General features: G+C 39.9%; 1 protein-coding gene across 10 annotated transcripts in view; it reads right to left on the reverse strand.

Moving 5' to 3' along the window:
- Nucleotides 1–3,068: 3,068 nt before the first annotated feature.
- Nucleotides 3,069–21,273, reverse strand: part of DCDC1 (doublecortin domain containing 1) — a 466,050-nt gene continuing 447,845 nt past the window's right edge. For 8 of the 10 annotated variants that reach the window (XM_059931315.1, XM_059931310.1, XM_059931313.1 and 5 more), the window contains 3 exons: nt 17,638–17,788; nt 14,697–14,806; nt 3,069–4,215 (listed from right to left, as the gene is read on the reverse strand). In XM_059931315.1, the coding sequence (XP_059787298.1) occupies nt 4,156–4,215; nt 14,697–14,806; nt 17,638–17,788 (321 nt within the window). In that variant the 3' untranslated portion in view covers nt 3,069–4,155. Of the gene's footprint in view, nt 4,216–14,696; nt 14,807–16,833; nt 16,933–17,637; nt 17,789–21,273 lie in introns of those variants that run through there. The other 2 variants (XM_059931314.1, XM_059931311.1) reach the window with 2 other exon arrangements.

Below are 21,273 nucleotides of genomic sequence, written 5' to 3' on the forward strand. Positions count from 1 at the left end.
GCCCAGCAAGCGGGGAAGGTGGGCCCTGAGGAGTGTGATATTAAAGAGGAACATAATGGGGTTGACTGCATACTTGTCTAATTACTGGAGCTATTAAAATCTCTATAATTTAGATTCAGGCAAAAAAAAAAAAAAAAAAAAAAAAAAGCCTATATAAATGCACACACATGCTCCTGATTGGATTTTATGAATCTACTCCTCTCGATTCTAAAAGGACACCACCCTGCTGTGTACATGTGGCAGCTAAACCTGCGTGACCTTCTCCCCCACCCGGCCCTGCCCCTGCCCCCCAGACTAGTGTACTCTGTTACTGTAATAAGCAGTTAGGTTAGATAAGGCGACGGGTGATGGGATCATCTGTGCTGAAGCTGAATTATAATGCCTCGGTCAACGGATTTAATCTAAACCAAATGCTTTGGGATTCTGAAAGCTCCGGGAACAGAGAAAATGTAAGTTTTATATTTGCCCAAGTTCAAACAGAGAGCAGTCAGAGAGATTCCAGAAGCTCAGAGAGTGGTAGCAAAAAAAATGTTGTTTCTCCTGAGTTCAGTCAAAGGAACAAGTATACTTTGTATTCACCTCTTCCTTTTCTTCCTCCTCTGTGCACTTTTTATTCTCGACACAAAGGAGGGTTATCACGTAATGCCAAACTGAACTTGATCAAAGAAGTACTTAGCACATAGTAGGTGCTCAAAAAATTAATACTTCTCAAATGGACAAATGGAGTGGTAGTTAGTATAGGGGTTGTGTCCATGCTTTTAGCGTCAGGCTTCATTTTGCCCCTTCTTCAGTGCCTCAGTTTCCAGATCTGCAGAATGGAGCTCTAGTAATACTTGTGAGGCCTAAACAGGTTATGAATGTTAAGAACTAGCATAACGCCTGATACATAGCAGGTGGTTTCCTAGCTAACACTCATTGCCTCTGGCTCCTGTGCTTCCACCTAGTGGGCGACACTTCCCCTCCTGACAACCTGGTGGTGATGGTGGAGGTGGCGGCAGTGATTGATGATAATAACGTTCTCCTGAGGCACCAAAAGAGATAAATATAAACAATAACATTTCTGACGACAACTCAACATTTATCATACTTTGCCTCTGTTAGAAGCCGGCATATCTAAACGCTTAGAGTTTTCTGCTGAATCAGATAATAGTTGCTGGTCTATATTCAAGACACAGATAGGATAGGTGAATTTCCCAAGGTCACACAGCTTGATGAGAATAGCAGACATAATTCCTTATTTACTAACTCAAAGTCCACTGCTCTCTTCCCAAAACTGTACAAAAAAATGCTTTCAAAGTAGCAAGTTAGTTATTATTCTCTGAAAATATTTTTATAATTTATAAAATTTTTATAAAAATATCATAAAATGGTATTTTTATATTTTTATAATATTTTTATAACTTTCTATCCTTTTATCCAGTGTTCATTCCTTCATAGCGTTTATCATTGGTTGTTTTCTTACCTCTTAATTTGCTTCCTTTTTTAATTGGCTGTGTGCTTTCACTAGGCCAGTAAGGTCCACAAGAAAGAAGACGCTGCCTTGTTTAGCATTGTAGCCCAGCCCCCAGAGCAGTGCTAGCATATCACAGAAATTCCATAAATATATGTTACGTGAATAAACAATGCCAATTTCCTGAGTTTAGGGTATTCCTTGCTGCTCAGATACTTGAGTAAACCAGAATCCTATAAATATATGTCATCAATACCCCTTTAAAATAATTTTTGCTAACTTTCAACTACAGCATTTGCCCCCCCCCCCACCTCCCCTATTTGAGGATCAGAAGTTCCCTTCTCCCAACTTACATGACTGTCATGTAACCCTTCCCCTACTGGCCACAGGGCAGCTCTGAGATGTCTTAGGTTGTACCCATGAATGAAAGAAAGCCCATAATTTTGATGCCTTAAATCCTGGGGTGCGGTGGTCCTTCACTTCTGGTGACGGAGCAGTCCCCTTCTTCGTTTCAGCATTAAAATTCTATAAAATAAAAATTATACTATTTTGGATTATTAGTCTGTGATCTCTTTCTTTCCCCTACAATGGTGTTTACTTCTTTTATATCTGTATGAGATGTATGCCTAATTTTGAAGACTATTCCTTTCTTCAGGTCAAAAGGAAAAATGCTTTTCCATGCTTTATTTCATTGGATGCTAAAAACAACTTTTAGAGGGTAGAAGGAAATGTTATTATTCTCATTTCACAGATGAGAAAATAGATAATGTCCCATGGTAGAAGAAGCACAGGTAGAGTTGAAACTCAGGTGCTCATTTGATATTTAACAAAGATTTAATGAGCACCTCCTGTGTTGCAGGCTCTGTGCTGGGCTCTGGGAACAAAGCAGAGAGCAGACAGAGCAGCTTTGCAGGGCATCTTCGGCTCCAGGTCCAGTGCCCTTTTCTAATCTGAGAACTCCAGCCAAGGACAGTAAAGTTAAATCATAATCCAATATATTTTCATATAAAGATTTAACAGTTTTAAGGAGGTTTCTAAACAAAACCTTAAAGGGAGTTAAACAGCATTTTAACATCGTTTCTGACTCACTGCATAGAACACTTTGACTAAATTAAGTGAAGTAGAGTTGCAACATGACTTGGAATAAAATAATCCAAGTATCTAAACGTTTGGAAATGTCACCATCTTATATAAAAGGGAAGTGCATGACCAGAACAGCAGTGGAGAGAGCTGGGTGTTCTCAAGATATTCTGTTTCTCTTTGGCCAGGTAGCAGTGAATTCCGGGCAGGTTCTGGACACCTGCGGCCTCTCTTCTGCTGAGTTTCAGCTCCCAACTGCCAGGGTTGTCAGTGTTCCCTATTATTCTCCTGACAGACAAAAGGGAAACAGCAAGTATTCCCTTCTGTCTAAAAGAGTAGCAAGTAAAAATGGCTTTGTGATTGTAAGAAATGTCGACTTAATTAGCTTTTTTCTTCCAGGTAATAAGTGTTTTCTCCAAGGAATGCCCAAAATTAACAACACTCTATGAAGAAGTTTTTATTTCCTTATCTCTTCCCACTTAAGATCCATAGATGCAAAAATCACACTCAAAGATGATAAGAAATCTTCATGGTTTATTGTTTTTGTAGATAACGTTACCACAGTGAAAGTTAGAATCTGCATCCGCTGACATTTTGAAATCTTCCTTTGAGAGGTATGGCTCCTATGTCCTCCCAAACCTTAAAGATTATGGAAATCAGAAGTATCTTCTCTTATATCAAGAGTTCTTTGTTTGGAAGTTCACTAATGTTTTTCAGGTAGGCCTGTGAACCCCATGAAATGGTATGAGAAAAATATTTTTTGTATGTCATTTTGTAAGTTTATGGCTTTTCAAAAGATTCTCAAAGGAGTATATGAAACAAAACAGTAGGAGAACTCCTTTACAATAGTCTGTTGAGGCTTTGAATGTTGTCAATACACTCATAAGTAATTTCACATAATTTTTGGATGTGTCTTCAAACTCGGCATTTGAGAACAAAATATATAATCATCACTGATAGATTTTAAGAATATGTGATGCCTAGTTTACACCATGACATTTACTCCATTTGCCCAATTTTGAGAAGTGTTTCTTGCCTCTGAAAAGCAGAAAGGACTATCCAACTATAACTCGATTTAATTTGACTCTGAGGATGGTAGTTCCTGAACAGCTGACTGAAATAAAATTCTATAAAGCAGACCCTCTATTCCCATTGAACTGCTGTAATTTTGGTTTGTGGTTTAGCACAAGAGTGGAAGATGGCTGAACCTTGTCTTCCCGTCACGTTGCTCTGGCAGTGGGACTGCTGGGCATTATCACTGAGCCCTGTCCTGAGTAAATAAAAATAAGGGTCTCTGCCCTCTAAGCAATTGTTATCTAGCTGGGGAGACAGAACATGTGCTCAATACCTATGCAATTTTCTTCCCAACAGGCCATGCTATAGAATGGAAAAAATAGAGAATGTATGTAGGTTTTCACTAGAATACAAAATCCCCGTGGCTAATGCTGCCCTTGATTGTCATACGTCTTATTATGAATTTATAGATAATCTATCAGTGTTGGTAATTCTTCAAAATCTGCCCATGAAAACTCCAGTTATTTTGAAGGACAAATTCTAGGACTAAATTTTTAAATAAACTACACAGATTTCTTTCATATTTTCCTAAGTTCAGAGTCTTCAGCAATCTAAATTGGACTTTCTGTCACAGTCTTATGTTTCCAAGTAGGTGAAGAAAGTTTTCTTTCCTGTATGGGAGAGAGAGAGAGAAAGAGAAAGAGAGAGAGGGGAAATAAATATATCATACACACACATATATACAGTTTCTTATATACATACATACATATATAGGAAGTTCAGTAGAAGTTGCTATTTTAAAAATGTTTATCAGAATAGGTGCATTAAAGCTTGATAAGGTTTGTAAAATTTATAGAGGCATCTCCTTCAAGGCCTGATGTGAGTTATGAAATCTAATTTTGTTTTCATAGCTCTGTGATAAAATTTTATCAGTGTTATAAAAGGGGTCTTTACTAAGACTGACCGGAAATCTGAACTATCTGGCCAGGCAATAAAAACACATTCCTTAGCTGCAAAGTGTCAGACAAGCAAGGTTTAACTGAAATTGATCGATAAGTCTTCCTTTGACAGTTGAGTGCATTCACTTTACCTCATAGGATAATAGTTTTTTTTTTCATGGTTTTTCCATCAATATCAGACTTCAGTGTTAGTAAGAAACAAGAAAGACATAAAAGGGAGAGAGACATGCCATCAAGAGAGAATGTTGCGATCTTTAATGGTAGAGCACTTGTGCTCAGATGAAGTGCTTGTGTGAGTGAGGGTTCAGACTTTCATTACTGATTGTTATGGGTTGAATTGTGTTCCCCCCACCAAAAATTCACATGTCAAAGTCCTAACCCCCAGCATCTTAGAATGTGCTCTTATTTGGAAATAGGGTTGTTGCAGATGTAATTAGTTAAGATGAGGTCATACTAGAGTGGGTTGTCCCCTAATCCAAAATGACTAGAAAATTTGGACACAGACAGGTACATGGGGAGAATGTCCCCGATGAAAGTGAGGCAGAGATTGGGGTGATGATTCAACAAGCCAAGGAATGCTAGATTGTCTACAAACCACCGGAAGCTAGGGCAGAGGCATGGGACAAATTCTTCCCTCACACGCTTTAGAAGGAACCTGTCCTCCTGGCACTTCGATCTTGGAATTCTGCCTCCAGAACTGTGAGAAAATAAATTTCTGTTGTTTAAGCCACCCAGCCTATGGTACTAGGCCTAACAACTAATACATGGATGAATACAGCCATTGGGGTAGAGAAGTGAGACCCCCTAGTGGCTTGCTATGTCCTGATGAACCACGCATGTGGCAGTGCTCTCCCACCGCCCACCTTGAGTTGGGCATCCAAATGCAGCTCACTTTGCCTAACTCAGCTGTCATCAGAGAAATTTTCCAAGCAGGCAGTGACTAAACCATAAAATTATTCCTTGAAGGCATCCAATGAAGGCATCCCATTCAGTTTTAGAATTGCCGATAACCATACCTGAAATTTCTACAGGCTTTGAGGTTAGACAGATCTGGGTACAAATATCAGCTCTGCCACTTATCAGCTGATGGCTTTGGCAAGATATTTCACCTCTCAGAAACTCAACTTCCCCATTTTTAAAAAGTAAAAGGAGAAGTAGGAAAAACCCATCTATTTCCAAGGGTGGTCAAGAGTATGGAATGAAACAGACAACAACAGTGTAAAAGTCCAACAGGGTGCCTGGCATGTGTACACACTCTGACAGCGTTAGTGCCCTTCTCTGTCCATGTTTATAATCGATCTTATTTGATCCTTATACCAATGGACTTGCCCAACAGTGCAGGAGGCAAGACTCCACTTAGGCCTTTGACACCAAGTCCAGAGATCTTTCCATAGGAGGAACCACTTCCAGTCCTTGGCCATCCCTAAGCTGTGTCCTGGCCTCCCTCTGTCACTCTGGTGAAATTTGGATTGGAATTCTGAGGCTGAAGATGATCTGGATGCAGGTTCTAGTAAACACCTATCAAAAGGCTCTACCAAGCAGAAGGATAGGCTCCTGGAATTCTGGCTGTCACAACTCTTGTTGCCCAATTGCATCTTGCTACTGAATCAGAATCAGACCTTTAAAGTTGGGTGGGACTTTAGAGATGGAAGAGTCTACTTTCCTTATTTTTAAGAAGAGGAAGCGGCAGCTCAGCTGGGTCCTCAGCCAGTTGACATCTAGTTAATGGTCTTATGAACAACAGGCTAATTTTCCTCCAATTTTATTGTGTCCCCAGTAGTCACAAAGTCAGCCCAGAAATGGAAGAACCAGAATAGATCCAAAGATATGTAAAATATTCTCAGAATAAACCTTTGCCTGATGAGCAATGTGGCTTTAGTCAAATCAAGGTCCTTCCTAACTCTATGATGCTTAGACCAAGTTAAGGTGAAAGTGGACTTCAAAATGTTGCTGGGACTGCCATATATTCAGTAAAAGGGGTGGGTGCATCACTGAGTGCTCTTTCAAACCTGCTCTCTGGCGGGGGTGATGCTTGCTCATCTTAGTCCCCAGCACCTCACGGCTCCTGGAGGAGCTCATGGCAGTTTCAGAGCAGGCAGAGGGGCCGAAGAGCAGTGACTCTTGTTTGGAAATCTCCTGAATTGGCTGACTCCCATTTACATGCTGTTTCTGGCAACAGAGATCAGTCTGGGTCACCTCTCTGCCACTGAATAAATATGCTGAAAATTATTACTATTTCAGACAAATGTTTAACTATTCTCAGATTATCTATGACACCAGAGGCCAAAGTCACAACAGTCTAACCTGGGAGTGAGTTTACTTTGTGATTTATGGAATGAGAATTCTGGGCGCTCTGTGGGACTAATTTAATACGAAACATTCAGATGTCTGTCTTATAATGCCATTCGTCTTTCCTTAGCCTGCCTGCACCAGGGGGCATGTGGTTCAGAGAGCAGGCTCTCCCTTCTCAGCCACAAATCATCACACTTGTGCAAGGGGGTGACACGTCTTCTCTTCCAAGCCAGGCTGCCTGCAGCAGTCAGGCAACCAGTTAAGGGTCCATCTGGGCACTGATGGGAGAAGAGTGTTTTCCACTCTATCGAGCCTTAGGAGTGTTTTGAAAGTTACAATGGGCAAAGAAGGGATCATAATCAACATTGCCTTGGTTTGCCTTCTGATAAAGGAAGCATAATCAGTCTATACTGTCTCGTCAAGTACAAGACTCGTTTTATAAGAAGGTTATGTGATATTCTATGGATTGATGTGACAATGTGTGTCTTCACTCAGATTGCTGTAGCAAAGTACCATAGGCTTATAAACAACAGAAATTTATTTCTCACAGGTCTGCATCCTGGAGTGGAGTGCAGATCTCTGGGAGCAAAGGGGTGAGAAAACCGAGACTGCAGGGCGAGGGGAGCACAGTCTTCCCAGGGGTGTGTGGTACCACGGGGCGGAGTGTGTTCTTCATTTAGATGACAGTCAGGGCCGCCGAAGGTTTTTAAGCAAGAGAGTAACACGATTTGATTTTCATTCTAGAAAGATCATTCTGGCTACTACTTGGATGAAGAATTGGAGAGGAGTGAGGCTGGGGGTGTACCATGACTAGTTAGAAAATCATCAGTATTATCCGTGGGAGCAATGACAGTGGCCTGAAGTAAGATAGTATAAATAAACACCTTTGAAGTACTTAAAAATCCCACAAAGAAATCGCATTTTTTTCGTAATTACTGTTGTAAGTTGCTGAAATGAAAAGTGGCTTTTGTTGTCATTTCCTGAACGAGCCGGAGGATAGGGGTGCGGAGTGTTGCTCATGCTGTCTTGTGCTGCTGCTGCAGTTTGCCCCCACTGCTGTTGAGAACTCCTCCCTAGGAAGCCTCTTAAACACACAGCTTTAGTTCAATGCATCGTTGTGGCCCATGTCAACTTTATCATGGGAACTGGACATTAGGTGACAGAGAATACTACTCCTTGGGTGTCTTGGAACATAACAAGGATTGAAAGCTCAAACACAGGTGACGATGGTCAAGCCCAAAGAGCAGAACACACGTTTCAACATTGGGAAAGTTGGTAGGCAGGCTGGCCTCGCAGAGTGCAGGGAGAGGGAGAGATGGTAACAAAAATCAAAATCCACAATGGAATTCAGCCTGTCAAAATGACTGCATTAAACAAGAGGCAAGGAAAAGTCTGATAAAAAGGGTTTGACATTCTGAAATGATTTGGAAAAATTCCCTGGATGCCAGAGTGTCTTCAGTTTTGCCAGGATGTCTCTGCAAGATCCACTTCCTCAAACAGACTTAACTTGTATTTGGAAGTGTAACTTAAGAGTCCAACTGGTATCCATCCTGATATTGTAACCAAAGTCCTGATATTGTAACAGATTGCATCCTCAAGGTCATGCTGCTTGTACAGCAAAGACCACCAAGGTTACTCCATTAAAGTGAGTTTGGAGGATGCACCCAAGGACAAGCCTTTTACTGACCGAAGAGGACTAGAGATAGGCCAGCTGATTCCATTGCTAATGTCATCGCTCAGTGGTGAAGGGAGAAAATAATCATAACAACAGCAGAATTATGGGTTTATACTGAAAATGCCATGGAGCCCCTAATGCCAGCCAGATCCACAGCTTCCTAAGGAAGGAACAACCCACACCAACGTTGCCTACATAGGCAAGCTGTGCTTTGTATCATGTGATCCCTGACATCCTAATGTAAAGGGATGAGTAAAAGGCAGCTATTGGCTGGCCTCCAGCCATTCAGTCTTCCATCAGAAGACACAAAGGAAGTAATTCAGATGGTAGAGTGGCCCTAGAGACAAAAGAAATACAAAGGGAAGGCAGGAAACAGAAGCCATGAAGCAGCAGAAGCCATGAGAAGGCAAGTGAGCATTTTAGCCTAGAGCAGGAGGGCTCATGAAGAAGTAGGAAATTCACAGAAGCAAGAAGCACAGAGAAACAGGGAAGTCAAGAGCAGGAAGGGCAGACTATTGGGTGATCATTTGGACAGTCAGGCTGTGCGTCAGGAATAGAGACCACCGTGAAGCCTGTGTGCTGGGCTCTCCTTTGCTTTCCCCTTTTTTTGTTAACCCTCCTAACAAACCTCCACCTCCGGAGGTAAATCGAGTGTATCTCTATAACTTGAAACCTGAGCAAGCTTAATATACGACGTCTAGTCCAGCTTTCATATTAGTTCCCTTTAACCACTTCTCACTTAAAAAAGAAAAACCCAGACTCCTCAGCATGACCTACAAGGCCCTCCAATCTGGCTGGCAGCCACCTGTCCCACCTCACTCCAGGCCTGTTACCCCAACATTCCGGCCTCTGTACTATCCAAGTAGCCACACATCTACTGCATTCACCTTTGCATGCCCAGTCCCCAGAACAGTAAGTGCCTGGAGATGCATACATATGAATTAGTTCTTTGAAAAGCTAATTTTCTTTATAGTTTCGGTCTTCTAAGGAACGGAGCTGTCTCCCAACCTATATGGATTTCATTTATGGGACGAGAGAACTACCTTGAAAATTAATGTTTCTGAGAGCACTTGTTAGTGAACCGAAATAATATCCTGTGCAATTTCACACTCTTAGATGAGCCTGCCAGGGATGCGGGTGGCTCAGGCTTCTGTATTAACTAGACTTAGAGCATACATGGAACAGAGAGGCTCAGCCCTCCCCCTAGCAAGCAGCTCCTCCACTGGAGAAAGGGTTACTTTACAAATAAGACCCCTGTCCCTGTTCCGAAACTCTCTCTCTCTTTGCACATACAAAAATGCATAAGAAAACTCCAGGAAGCTGGCTATTTCCTCACCCTCAAAATTACTCTGCTCCTTGATATATGTACCATAGCCCTGACATTATTCCTGTGACCTTTAAAATAGCAAGATTTTATCAGCACCGAAGGCAGCTTAATTAACACGGGAAGCTTCAGCACCTCAAACTTCCTTGTTTTGCTTCCAATGTCCTGATTACCATCTCTGGGTGGTCAGTCCCGACTCAAGAACATTTCCATTCTTTCTCGAGGAAATAGTGAGGAGAAAACATGAGGACATTTAGACTCAAACCCTCAGATGGGCAGCAAGTGCTTCGCTACTTTCGTAGCCCTTGACACAAAGGTAAAAGGGGCCACAGGGCTCTTAGAACTGGTAGTTAGCGCTTGAGCCACACCCAGCTGACAGGAACAGAACCTCAACTGAGTTGCCCAGCGTGTGGTCAGCTACCACCCTCCGTGGCTGGGGCCTGTTCCTGCACACTCCCAGCCCCACCTCAGGTGTACAGAAGAAGAATCTCTGCCATTAAGCCTGGGACTCGGTGTTTTATCAAGCTCCCCGGTGACTCCTGTGCACAGGAAACTTTGAGAATCATATTAAGGAATCATCCCTTGCCGATCCACAGACTGCTCCAGGGAAGACAGCTTTTAAAATGAAAGACAGAATTTAAAGGCCCTTCGAAGACAAAAAGCAAGGAAGACAGAGGAGCTACGGCCAAAAGGCAAGGAGAGAGAAGAACAGAAGGAAGAGGAAAAAGGGTGGTGGAAATAAAAACAGAATCAAATCTTGTGCTTTGGGGGCACTAACTCTAGCAGTTGTGGGAGGTGCCCTCCTCTCCTCCATTCCTGTCCAGCACAGTTTGCAGAGCAATTTAAGGAGAGCTGCTGGTGGTGGCATCTAGACATTCACCCCCCGCAACTGTCTTAGCTGGTCTGCCAGAACTGACATTCTTGGGCAACCGCACCTGGGGTTAAAACCCCAAATTCAAAACTTCTAGAAATGATAAGTCAGGACCTAATGGATCCAGCGGTTGACTGAATGCTCTATCTACCCCTAAACCAGCACAGGAATACAGCAGACAATGAATGATAGCACATCCAATTCAGAATCACCACTGTACTTGCCATATAAATATAATTTCCTGTCTCCTTCTTCCTCCCTCCCCCAACCCAGTTGCACCATGGGCATAAGCACTTCCTCTCCCCTCATATATTTCTATTTGCACATATGGCACAGGGTGACAGCCTATTGATAGTAGTTTCATATTACAGACTTGCAGAATTAGGAAATGCTACAGCTGGCAGCAGGCAACCACTGAATGTCTGCCGTTACTCAGTTGGTCCATTTACTTTCATCAGCACTCCCCTGAGTGGTCTTTGTTGATCCTGCTTTGCATTTGCTTATGGCCAAGCAGCCCCAAACCATGCCTTTTACTTAGAATTCTAGCTTATTGTGTTAAGAACACAAAACTGCTGCTCTTTCTTTCTACTTAACCTAGCCTTAGGAGGGGTTGAGATCTTTTCAGAGGCAGGAGGTAACTGGAGCCACTGATTTAATAAAAGCAACTGACTTCCCTGCTGGTGCAGTGGTTAAGAATCCGCCTGCCAATGCAGGGGACACGGGTTCGAGCCCTGGTCTGGGAAGATCCCACATGCCGCGGAGCAACTAAGCCCGTGTGCCACAACTACTGAGCCTGCGCTCTAGAGCCTGCGAGCCACAACTACTGAGCCCACGTGCCACAAATACTGAAGCCCGTGCTCCTAGAGCCCATGCTCCACAACAAGAGAAGCCACCACAATAGGAAGCCCGCGCACCACCGCGAAGAGTAGCCCCGGCTCTCTGTAACTAGAGAAAGCCCACGCGCAGCAAGGAAGACCCAGTGCAGCCAAAAATAAATAAATAAATTTGTAAAAAAGAAAAACAAGCAACTGAGGATCACCACTGGGTCCAAATTCCATTTACCTGAGGACATTTGCATCTCATTTTGCGACAATCTAGAATAACACAGACCTGTGGGTTTTGATCGCTCCCTTCCAAATGATGTCAGAAAAAGAACTGCTGTCTTGGTGAATCACAAATCTCAACAACACTCAGCAGCACACCTGGGCTATTAATAAAGGTTAGCTCACAAATGCTGCAACAGCCAGTGGCCACAATTTCTAAGTGATTCTTTTGCAAAAGAGAACAAATTTATCTTTAGCTTTCTGTTATTATTTGCTTGCTTGTTTGTTGCTTTGTTTTCTTGATCCACAAAAAAATATTTAGTCATTATGAACAATCAAGAACAAAACGGAAATTCAGGGTTATCACACCACAAAGCTACATTTGGATTTTGAATCATTTCTAATGTGTCCTGTTTTATAAACCTGACATAAGCACCCAGATAAAATGCTTCTTATGTATAAATGCTGTCATAATCTCAAAATGCTTGTCAAACTTTCAGACATATTGCTTTTAGTCAGTTTGCTTAGAAACATGCAACTTCATCCCAACACTTAATCAGGCAACGAAAGCTAGAGGTGGGGCGGAAACATCCGGAAACTCCTTTCTCCTGAGGACAATCACAAATGCTGGTACACTGTTGATTAACATCTGGATCAACTTAAGGGTGTTTGTGAACCAGCAGGAAATAAATTTCTGGAGAAGGCCATGGACTTGAGGATGGTTGCTTTAGTATTTAATAATAAATGATTTCCAGTTGATAGAAAAATTTTGAAATGTGACTTATATATATGAGGCTGATTCAAATTTGATAAACATATCCCCAAAGGAAATTACTGGGTTTATTAAAATCCTTGGAGGGCTGAACAGAATTGCAACAGTCTTATCCTATAGTCCTTGCTGAAGGTGGAGTAACTGCTCCCCAGCCCACCTTCCAGCCAACCACAGAGGAAGGTCAATAATAAGGAAAGAGCAGGGCTGTTCTTAGTCTTAAGTTAAAAGTGGCTATGAACTGCCAAGATATATCCCCAGCAAGCCGTCGTCGACAAAGTAAGTGCCGCTGCCTTGCTGGTAAAATGTGATGTGTTGATGACTGTTATATTACATCTAAAATCCCATTTACTAGTAATAGAAAAGTTCAGTTAAGAGTTTTGCCTTACGTCTCCTGGTGCTTGATACAATGTTGTGTGATATTACCAATTTTCACTTCAGGCGTGTTCACACGCAACAGTGAAGACCTCACAAGAATCTGCACATTTGATCTATGGTGAAATTATGCCATTTTCATAGCAAATCAACTTTTCCTTGGCAGCAGAATGACAGGTACTTTTGCACCTAGAGAAATGCCTTTGTTTTCAAGGAATTTTGAAAAGAAATAACAAGTTCCGTGTCTCTGGGGATTGTAATCCAGTTATTGTAAGAAGAGGCCCAACAGGTAAGAATCCTACTGGCCCACTTTCTGACCGGAGCATGTTCCTTAACCCCTCTCGTTAAACAAAAGGAAAAGCAAGGTGGGGACACGTGCAATTTTTCTCTCATACGTATCACAAAGGTGTTGTGGAATGACTTCACATCTCTAACAGTGCACAACACGTAGAGAAGATGTCTGCGAAAGGGCAAATTGTTGTGTATGTAATGTGAAATTTTGCCTCAATGGTCTCTGCTTTTAGTGGTGTCGGAAGCTGCAGGAATTTATTCATGCGGCCTTACTGATTTGCAGACTGGGAGTAAATGCTAGGCCTTTTGCAGCGATTACCAAGAGCCCCCTTCAGTAGAAATGATCTACTGCCTTCCTACATCACATTAAAGAAGTGGATGGAGGAGTGAGCCCAGCTGAGCCATTCTGTACACATCTAGCCAGGCTGCAATTTATATTCAGACAGAGGTGTGAATGGCTCTCAGAGACAGAGAGAGAAGAGCATTTCTCTGGAAAATTTTCACCAGAACCAGAAGCCAAACTCTGATTTGTCACTGTTATTTAAAAAAAAAAAAAAAAAAAAAAAAAAATTCTTTCTTCATCACAGAAAGAAATTAAAAGGTTAAGTTCTTCTCTCCCTGTAAGATTGATACTTAAGATTGCTAAGGATCTCCCTTGGCCCCTTAAGAAAAATCCTTACATAACTTTTCTTACAAGTAGTGCATATATCCTTTCCCTAAGTTTCTGTATTGAGGACACAGTCTACGACTTTTGGTTACTGAGCTTATGTCAGGAATTATCCAGCTTCACTCTTGTGAACAACATCTAGCTGTGCCCCATAAGGAGTCCTGTGCTGTAACCACAAGCCAAACTGAAGGAAAGTGGGAGGAAGAAAGATCGATTCATGTGGTGGCCACCAGCCATTCCATTTAGTAAATGTAGGATTTTAACATGGAAGTTTGAAAAATATAGTGGTTGAGCCAGAAAACTGTCAGTTTGAGTCAAATTTAGTATTAGGTAGTCAAAGAGTCGTTTTTATTGTCAAATTATATATGTATATATAACTCATATATATATAAAATAAATAATATAAAGTTATTTATATATAGAACATATATACTACTTGACCCCACTAAATCTAAGTATATAACTATACATATACACTCGAAGTGTCAGAGTCTATTATCAAATTATATATATTATATATATTATATGATTTTAAAAGTATATATAATAATATATACTACTTGACCCCACTAAATTAGTTTTCAATAATAGCTAGTATTTTCCTTTTTCTTTTCCCGGAAGAAAATACACGTAAGATAGTTATTTTACTGGCATTGCTTTGTCTAGTTTTGTTGTCTTTCTAAGAACAGATTTGAGGAATCAAATGCCACCCTGTGTAAAAGGTAGAGGGTATAACTTTTAAAAGAGACTGCATGAAATTATGAAAACAATGACTAATCATCATATAACATCCTAGCGAGCATATGAGTATGTCCACACAGGCTACCCCGGCGAAACACAGCACAAACTATGATGGGTCTGACAGGAATTCACTGTGTAGAGGTACCAGAGATTGCAGCTTTGTGGATGGTGACAACACAGCGTCTGTGGCTTGAGGGCCCTGCTGCCTTTGGATTCGAGCATAATTTGCTCTGACCTCCACCAGTTGCTTTAACTCTGTTAAAAAAAAAATTATTTTGAGAGACAAGTCAATGTATTTATAGAAAATAATTAGAAGTTCAGGATGATGAAAATCTTGAAGATCCTTCAGAAATCCTCGACTCCCACGTCAGCCTCTCTCATTACACACTTGACTTGCTTATCACATCAGATATGTGTTAACATCCTTTGGATTTCTACAGAATGGCAGTTGCTAGAGAGGGCTCCCTTCCAAGCTTTTTATAAAGCCTGAATTGGAAGCTAACCTAGGAGCGGTCTAAAAACTGAACCCACTGAAAAGATGGTAAATACAGCATAGAGAACAGTGTTCAGATTTGATGACAAACAGCATAAAGCACCCTTTTAATTTTGTTGGGGGTTTGTGTGAAAGAAACTATTCTAACAGCATCTGATTTGTTTTGCCAAAACAAATCCATTTTTCAAAGACCCAGTGTGATTCTTTGATGACTAACTTTCACATGCTAAATGTTTTTACATTATAGTACATAAAATAAGTTTTTATAAGGTGTTTAGTTTTGAAATTCCCAGGCTGCCTTATTTTCTACGACATAGTTAAGCCAGTAGGTCACAGAAAAATTATGAGTAGAATGATTAATTAAATGTCCCTTCACAAGTATATATATGTGATATATAATATATATAAATGCTAGTAGCCATTTCTCTCTTGTTTTAAAGCATTCTGAGTATTTAGATTTCTACCAAATGATTATTTCTCAATTATTTCAGGAAAAATAATAAAATGACAGCTCATATAATAAAAGAACTTTCTAAATAGCAACTAAATTAGACTCTCTGCTATCAATCAGATTTTCTAGAACACATATCACCCACCGAAAAGAACTTAGACAACTGGGGAAACCACTAACACTTTCACCATTAAGGTAATATGGGGACCCATTTTCAGAGGAGATGAAACAACTCTTTCACGTCATAGTAATTCATGTGGTTAAAGAATTGAAGATGCAGAAATGAAGGTTTGTCTACATAGCCTTGTCAAAGGTCCACAGAGCTAACAAGGAGGAAAATGGTAGGGAGAGTAATATTTGCGTTTCTAGTTTTCTCTTTTCTCTTTGCAGTTTTTCTTGGTAACAAGCTTGCTTCTGGGAAGGCAGCCTACATATCTCTTCGTGTTTTGGATACCCTTTTGGCTAGGTTGCCTGAAGCATACTTAGCTTTATTTATCAGAAAGGCCTAATGAATACAGTGAGGCCAGGAGGGTGGGGGGGGTCCAGGTAACAGAAAGTCATCCCAAGAGTATGAAAGATTAAGCATAAATAATGAAGGGACTGGGAAAGTACCTTCTACTGCACCACTTGTTTGCTTACTATTCAATTACTTCAAGTGTGTTCATATACTCAATTAGATCGAAAACTCTTTCAGCGAAGGAACCCTGGCTTATATTTCTTTTATAGGTTATGTACTTTAGGAACACAGAAAGCTGTCAACTAATACTTATTCACGATAGGAAGCCCATCATTGGTGTGTTCTTCTAAGTAATCACATAGTGAGGATCACCAAGAGCTGGAGTGAGGGGTACTGGTGAATGCTGGGACAACAGAATACAAAGAATACACAGATTGGCGCCTCTTCCTTGATGTAAGGTGGTGCTGGGGGAACAGGCATGGCATCCTCACAACAGTGCTAGGCATCCCAGTAAATCCTGGTCTTCCTACCTTTTAGTTTCCGTTCCTACACTTTTATCCCTTCTGGGCTAAGTGTAAAGATATGATTGCAACTGTTTTAAAAGTTTTTGGTTTATATACCTTATATTACCTTATATACAACATAGTAATAATAATCTTATGGTGATTTTTTTTTTCTTTAATTAATTAATTTATTTATTTATTTTTCGCTGTGTTGGGTCTTCGTTTCTGTGCGAGGGCTTTCTCTAGTTGTGGCAAGCGGGGGCCGCTCTTCATCGCAGTGCGCGGGCCTCTCACTGTCGCGGCTTCTCTTGTTGCGGAGCACAGGCTCCAGACGCGCAGGCTCAGTAGTTGTGGCACACGGGCTTAGTTGCTCCGCGGCATGTGGGACCTTCCCGGACCAGGGCTCGAACCCGTGTCCCCTGCATTGGCAGGCAGATTCTTAACCACTGCGCCACCAGGGAAGCCCTGTTATGGTGACTTTTAAAAGAGATAATCTAGCATTAGTTATTTTAAGGACCCCAGGTAATTCACTTCTGAATCTTTTAATTTCTTTTAAAATGATATCAGTGTTCTTCAGAATATCCTGAAAATTATGTCATTGCTAATGTATACCTACCTACTCCAGAAAAGGGTTTTAAATTCCTCAGGATAAATAGGATAAAGGACAAGAGTTAGTTTAATAACAAACGTATGTTCTTTTCCATTTCTAACATTTAACAAAGAAAATTATCAAAGGATAGACAAGATAATAAAACAAACATATATTTACTTATTACTAAAGAAAAAAATCTGTAAACTGTATATTTGCTATTAATGAAACATTAAGTTTTAAATAACTTGCAGAGTAGGAAGTCAAGGAAGCCTCACTTTCCTCAGGTTTCATGCTAAAGAATGAATACTTTCAAAGGAGGCCCTTTAGAATTTCTACAAATAAAGCCCCTTGGATAAAATTCAAGACTAACAGAATGTGAATTCTTTAGACCAAACAGTGTCAAAAGTGAGGTTCCAACAAATAAATACTTGAATTTAACTTTAGTAACATGGAGTAGAAAAGCGTGGAGGAGGATACTTATTAAAAATCATCATGATGGGATGTAAAATTCAGTAAACAAGCTCTTTGAAGAAACAGGTGAATGCTTTAATTCTTCAAACACTTGATGGAAAAGAAAACGTCACCCATACCTCTTTGGGTTCTAAAGCCATGCCCTGTGGACACACAGATGACCATGTCTCGCTCTATGTCGTCCCACGAGTGAATTGGCTCTCCGTCAGGGGTGTACAGTGTTCTGGCTGGGTGGGCCAGTTTGAGACGAGAGGAGCAGTCACTCAGCAGCTGAAACACAAAGGGACACACATACTGGGATGTGGAATGTCACACCATAATTACATATTAAAGAATCAACTCCTTTAAGAGAACTATTATCATGATATAAATACTCATTTTACCTATAATTGTTAGAAAGAGGTACACTGTATAGCACAGGGAACTCTACTCAATACTCTGTAATGACCTATATGGAAAAGAATCTAAAGAAAGAGTGGATATATGCATATGTATAACTGATTCACTTTGCTGTATAGCAGAAAGTAACACAACTTGTAAATCAACTAAACTCCAATAAAACTTTTTTTAAAAAAAGGAAGAGGTATAGAAGGAGATGAGAAGAAGGGCTTATAAATGTTCCCTAATGTGTTAAACGGTAAGGAACTTCAGTGCTTGTCCTTGGATTTGTCCTTGTAGTTCTCTATTTTTCTATGTAGAAGAGGCTTCTTGCTGTTTAAGAAATGCCTAAATATGAAAGACCCTGGCTTGAAGAATCTAGACTTGTCAGAATAGCTCAATTTTTTTTTTTCAACGAGCAAGAAACTAGAAGGACAAAAGCACTGACCTGGCTCTGGCCTCTGTATGACCTCAGACAAGTCAGGCGACTTCCCTATGAAAGAGTCTCTTTAACTATAAAATCAAATTTTTGGTCTAACACCTCTTTGCCTCTATAATTCTATTATCAAAAGTCTTTTTCTTTTCAACTGGTAAATTAAAAAACTATGTTTAGGGGCCTAATTCAATTTCTCTCAATTTTCCTTGAAATATTCATAAAAACACACGTACAGATACAAAGTGTCAGGAGTACTAAAAAGATTGGTTAACCTGTCACCAGACCCCTAAGGGTGGTTCCATTAGTCTGAATAAGACTTTAAGACAAAACAATGCAAGCAAGCAGGAGGAAAGTAAGAGGTTTCCACACACCTGCCCGGATGGCTTTTACCTATCATGCAGGTCAAACACCTGCTCTCCCAAAATGAAGGAGCCAGGTCCACACGAGCTCCAAATCACCTTCTATACTTTTTTAAAAAATTTTAACAGCTTTATTGAGGTTTAATTTACATGCCATAAAATTCATTAATTTCAAGTACGAAACAATCAATGATTTGTAGTAAACTGATAAAGTTGTGCAACCATCCCACGATACAATTTTAGAACATTCCCATTACCCCAAGAATCTCTCTCATGGCCACTGCAGTCACTTCTGTGACTGCAGTACTTCTTTTTATGTATCGAATTAGGGGCTACAACTCACAACAATGCAGGGTGGCAGTGGGCAGAGCTGGGCAAGTAACGGCATCTTGCATTTGGAAAATGAATCAGTAATATGAAGGAAGACATGAAGGAAGTGGTGAGATAATGCAATTCAGAGAGTGAAGTTTTCATCCACTGTTGTGAGCCAGAGATGAATGCATTGAATTGAACAGTAATTGAAATTATCCCAGAATACATTCCCATCTGTAGAGTGGGATAGTTAGAGAAGAGCAGTGGGAGAATGGACTTAAATGCAGTCCTACACCTCCTGCTAAATAACAGCCAGTCAGCAGCGATTTGATTCTGATTCAGGATCTAGGGGTGGATCCTAACAGCTCCCAAGTCAAAATTTAGGAGAACAAAGGAGAACTAATATCTTCTGTCAAGAGATCTCTCCTTGAACAAGGAGATATAAATAGAAAAATGAACATCAGCAACAATATGAGGCTTATGAAAATATTCTACGACATAAAAATGGTATCTGTACACAAGGTGAAGATCTTAAAAAAAGATTCACAGCACAAATACATTTTAGAGTGTACCTATATTGTGCTCCCCCCAAATTTGGTAAAATATGACTTCCATAAACACACACACACACACTCCCACACACACACACAGAAATGAGATGACAACAGCTCAAAGGAAAGGAGCATTGCTGAGATGCAGGCAGAGATAATGATGGTGATAATGATGATGGTAACAACAATAGCAGTTAAAATTTACTAGCACATTTCTGTGGGCTAGAAACTTTTCTAAAAGTTTCTAAGGACAATCTAATTTTTTTCTGTGGAAACAATTGTTATCCTCCTTTTGTGGATGAGAAAAATGGAGAACAAAGAGATTATTATCATAACCAAGGTCACACAGCTGGTAAGAGAAGAAACAGAGGTTTAAATTGGGATGAATAGAGAGCCGAATGAGAGGTAAGGAAATAAAAGACTCAATAGCAGAATTAAACTCCGTCTTAAAAGCAGGAAAAAGCAGACTCGATATTGTAGAAAATCAAATCAGTATTAGGGAGGGCTAAGTTGAGAAAATCTCATAGGATACAGAGAAAGGATAAGACAAAATTTATGAGAAAAATGTAAAACATTTGGAATGTCAAGACATCAGATATTAAACCTATACATTATTGGTGTTACTGGAGAAGAATCCAGAATAAATTAAACTTAAGCAATTATTCAAAAAACAGAAGAAAACGTTCCTGTTTCAAAGACCCATGTCTTCAGATCAAATAGGCTAACCTAGGATAAGGCAAAGTTAATGAAAAAAATGACTAGTATTTAAATATAACTGGGCAAAAAGTATGACTTTCAGACATGGGGGGAAAATTCAGTTATGTTTAGACCTGCTTTCTGCAACAATGAATACCAAAAAAAAATGAAAGAAAATCTCTGAAGTTTTTAGGGGAAAAGGTTTCAGTATAAGAACTCAGTATCCAGCTAAATTATTACTTAGGTTACAGGAAACAAAAGCTATCCTTATGTGTACAAAAATTCAGAAAACATATTACTCAGATACATTTTGGATTATAAAAAAATGAATGAAATTCCATCACCATGGAAAAGTCATAATATAAAGTGACTAATATTAAGCAGTAAGACCACTAGAACATGATACAACTGTTATAAAAATGGTCAGAAAATAAATGAATTTAAAATTTTAAGGTAAGTCTCCATAGAGAAAAAATAAAGTAAAAATGTAAAACATCACCAAAAAGGAACATGGGCAAGGAAAAGAAAAACCAAAGCATTCAAACTTTCTAGCTATTCATGGGGGAAAAAGATGCTGTTTCTTCTTTTTTTCCATCGTTAGGAATATTTACTTTAATGATTATAATCAATGCAATAAAACAAAAAATCAGAATAAGAGAAACAGTTCTTCTAAAGGAGTAGGCAAAATCATCACCATGTGAACTTTATATGATTTCATTCTTAGAAAGTTTATGTAAATGGAATGAGAAATTAATAACAAAAAGAATGCTTAATAAAGTGGCCAAGCACAAAATAAATTATAAAACATCAGTAGTTTTTTGTTGTTCACCAAAAAAAAAGTATTTAAAAAAATACAGTGGGGGTAAATTCATTCCAACATCAAACCAACTCAGAATGTCAATTATTTTAAAATATGAGGCCCTTTCCTTATAAAAAATTATAAAATTTTACTGAAGGACAAAAAAAAGATGTATATGTATATAAAACAATGCCACAGAATTCAATCTGGCTGCAAAGACTGAA

Source organism: Balaenoptera ricei, chromosome 8 (genome assembly GCF_028023285.1).
Source record: "Balaenoptera ricei isolate mBalRic1 chromosome 8, mBalRic1.hap2, whole genome shotgun sequence".
In the NCBI taxonomy this organism is placed as follows: domain Eukaryota; kingdom Metazoa; phylum Chordata; class Mammalia; order Artiodactyla; family Balaenopteridae; genus Balaenoptera; species Balaenoptera ricei.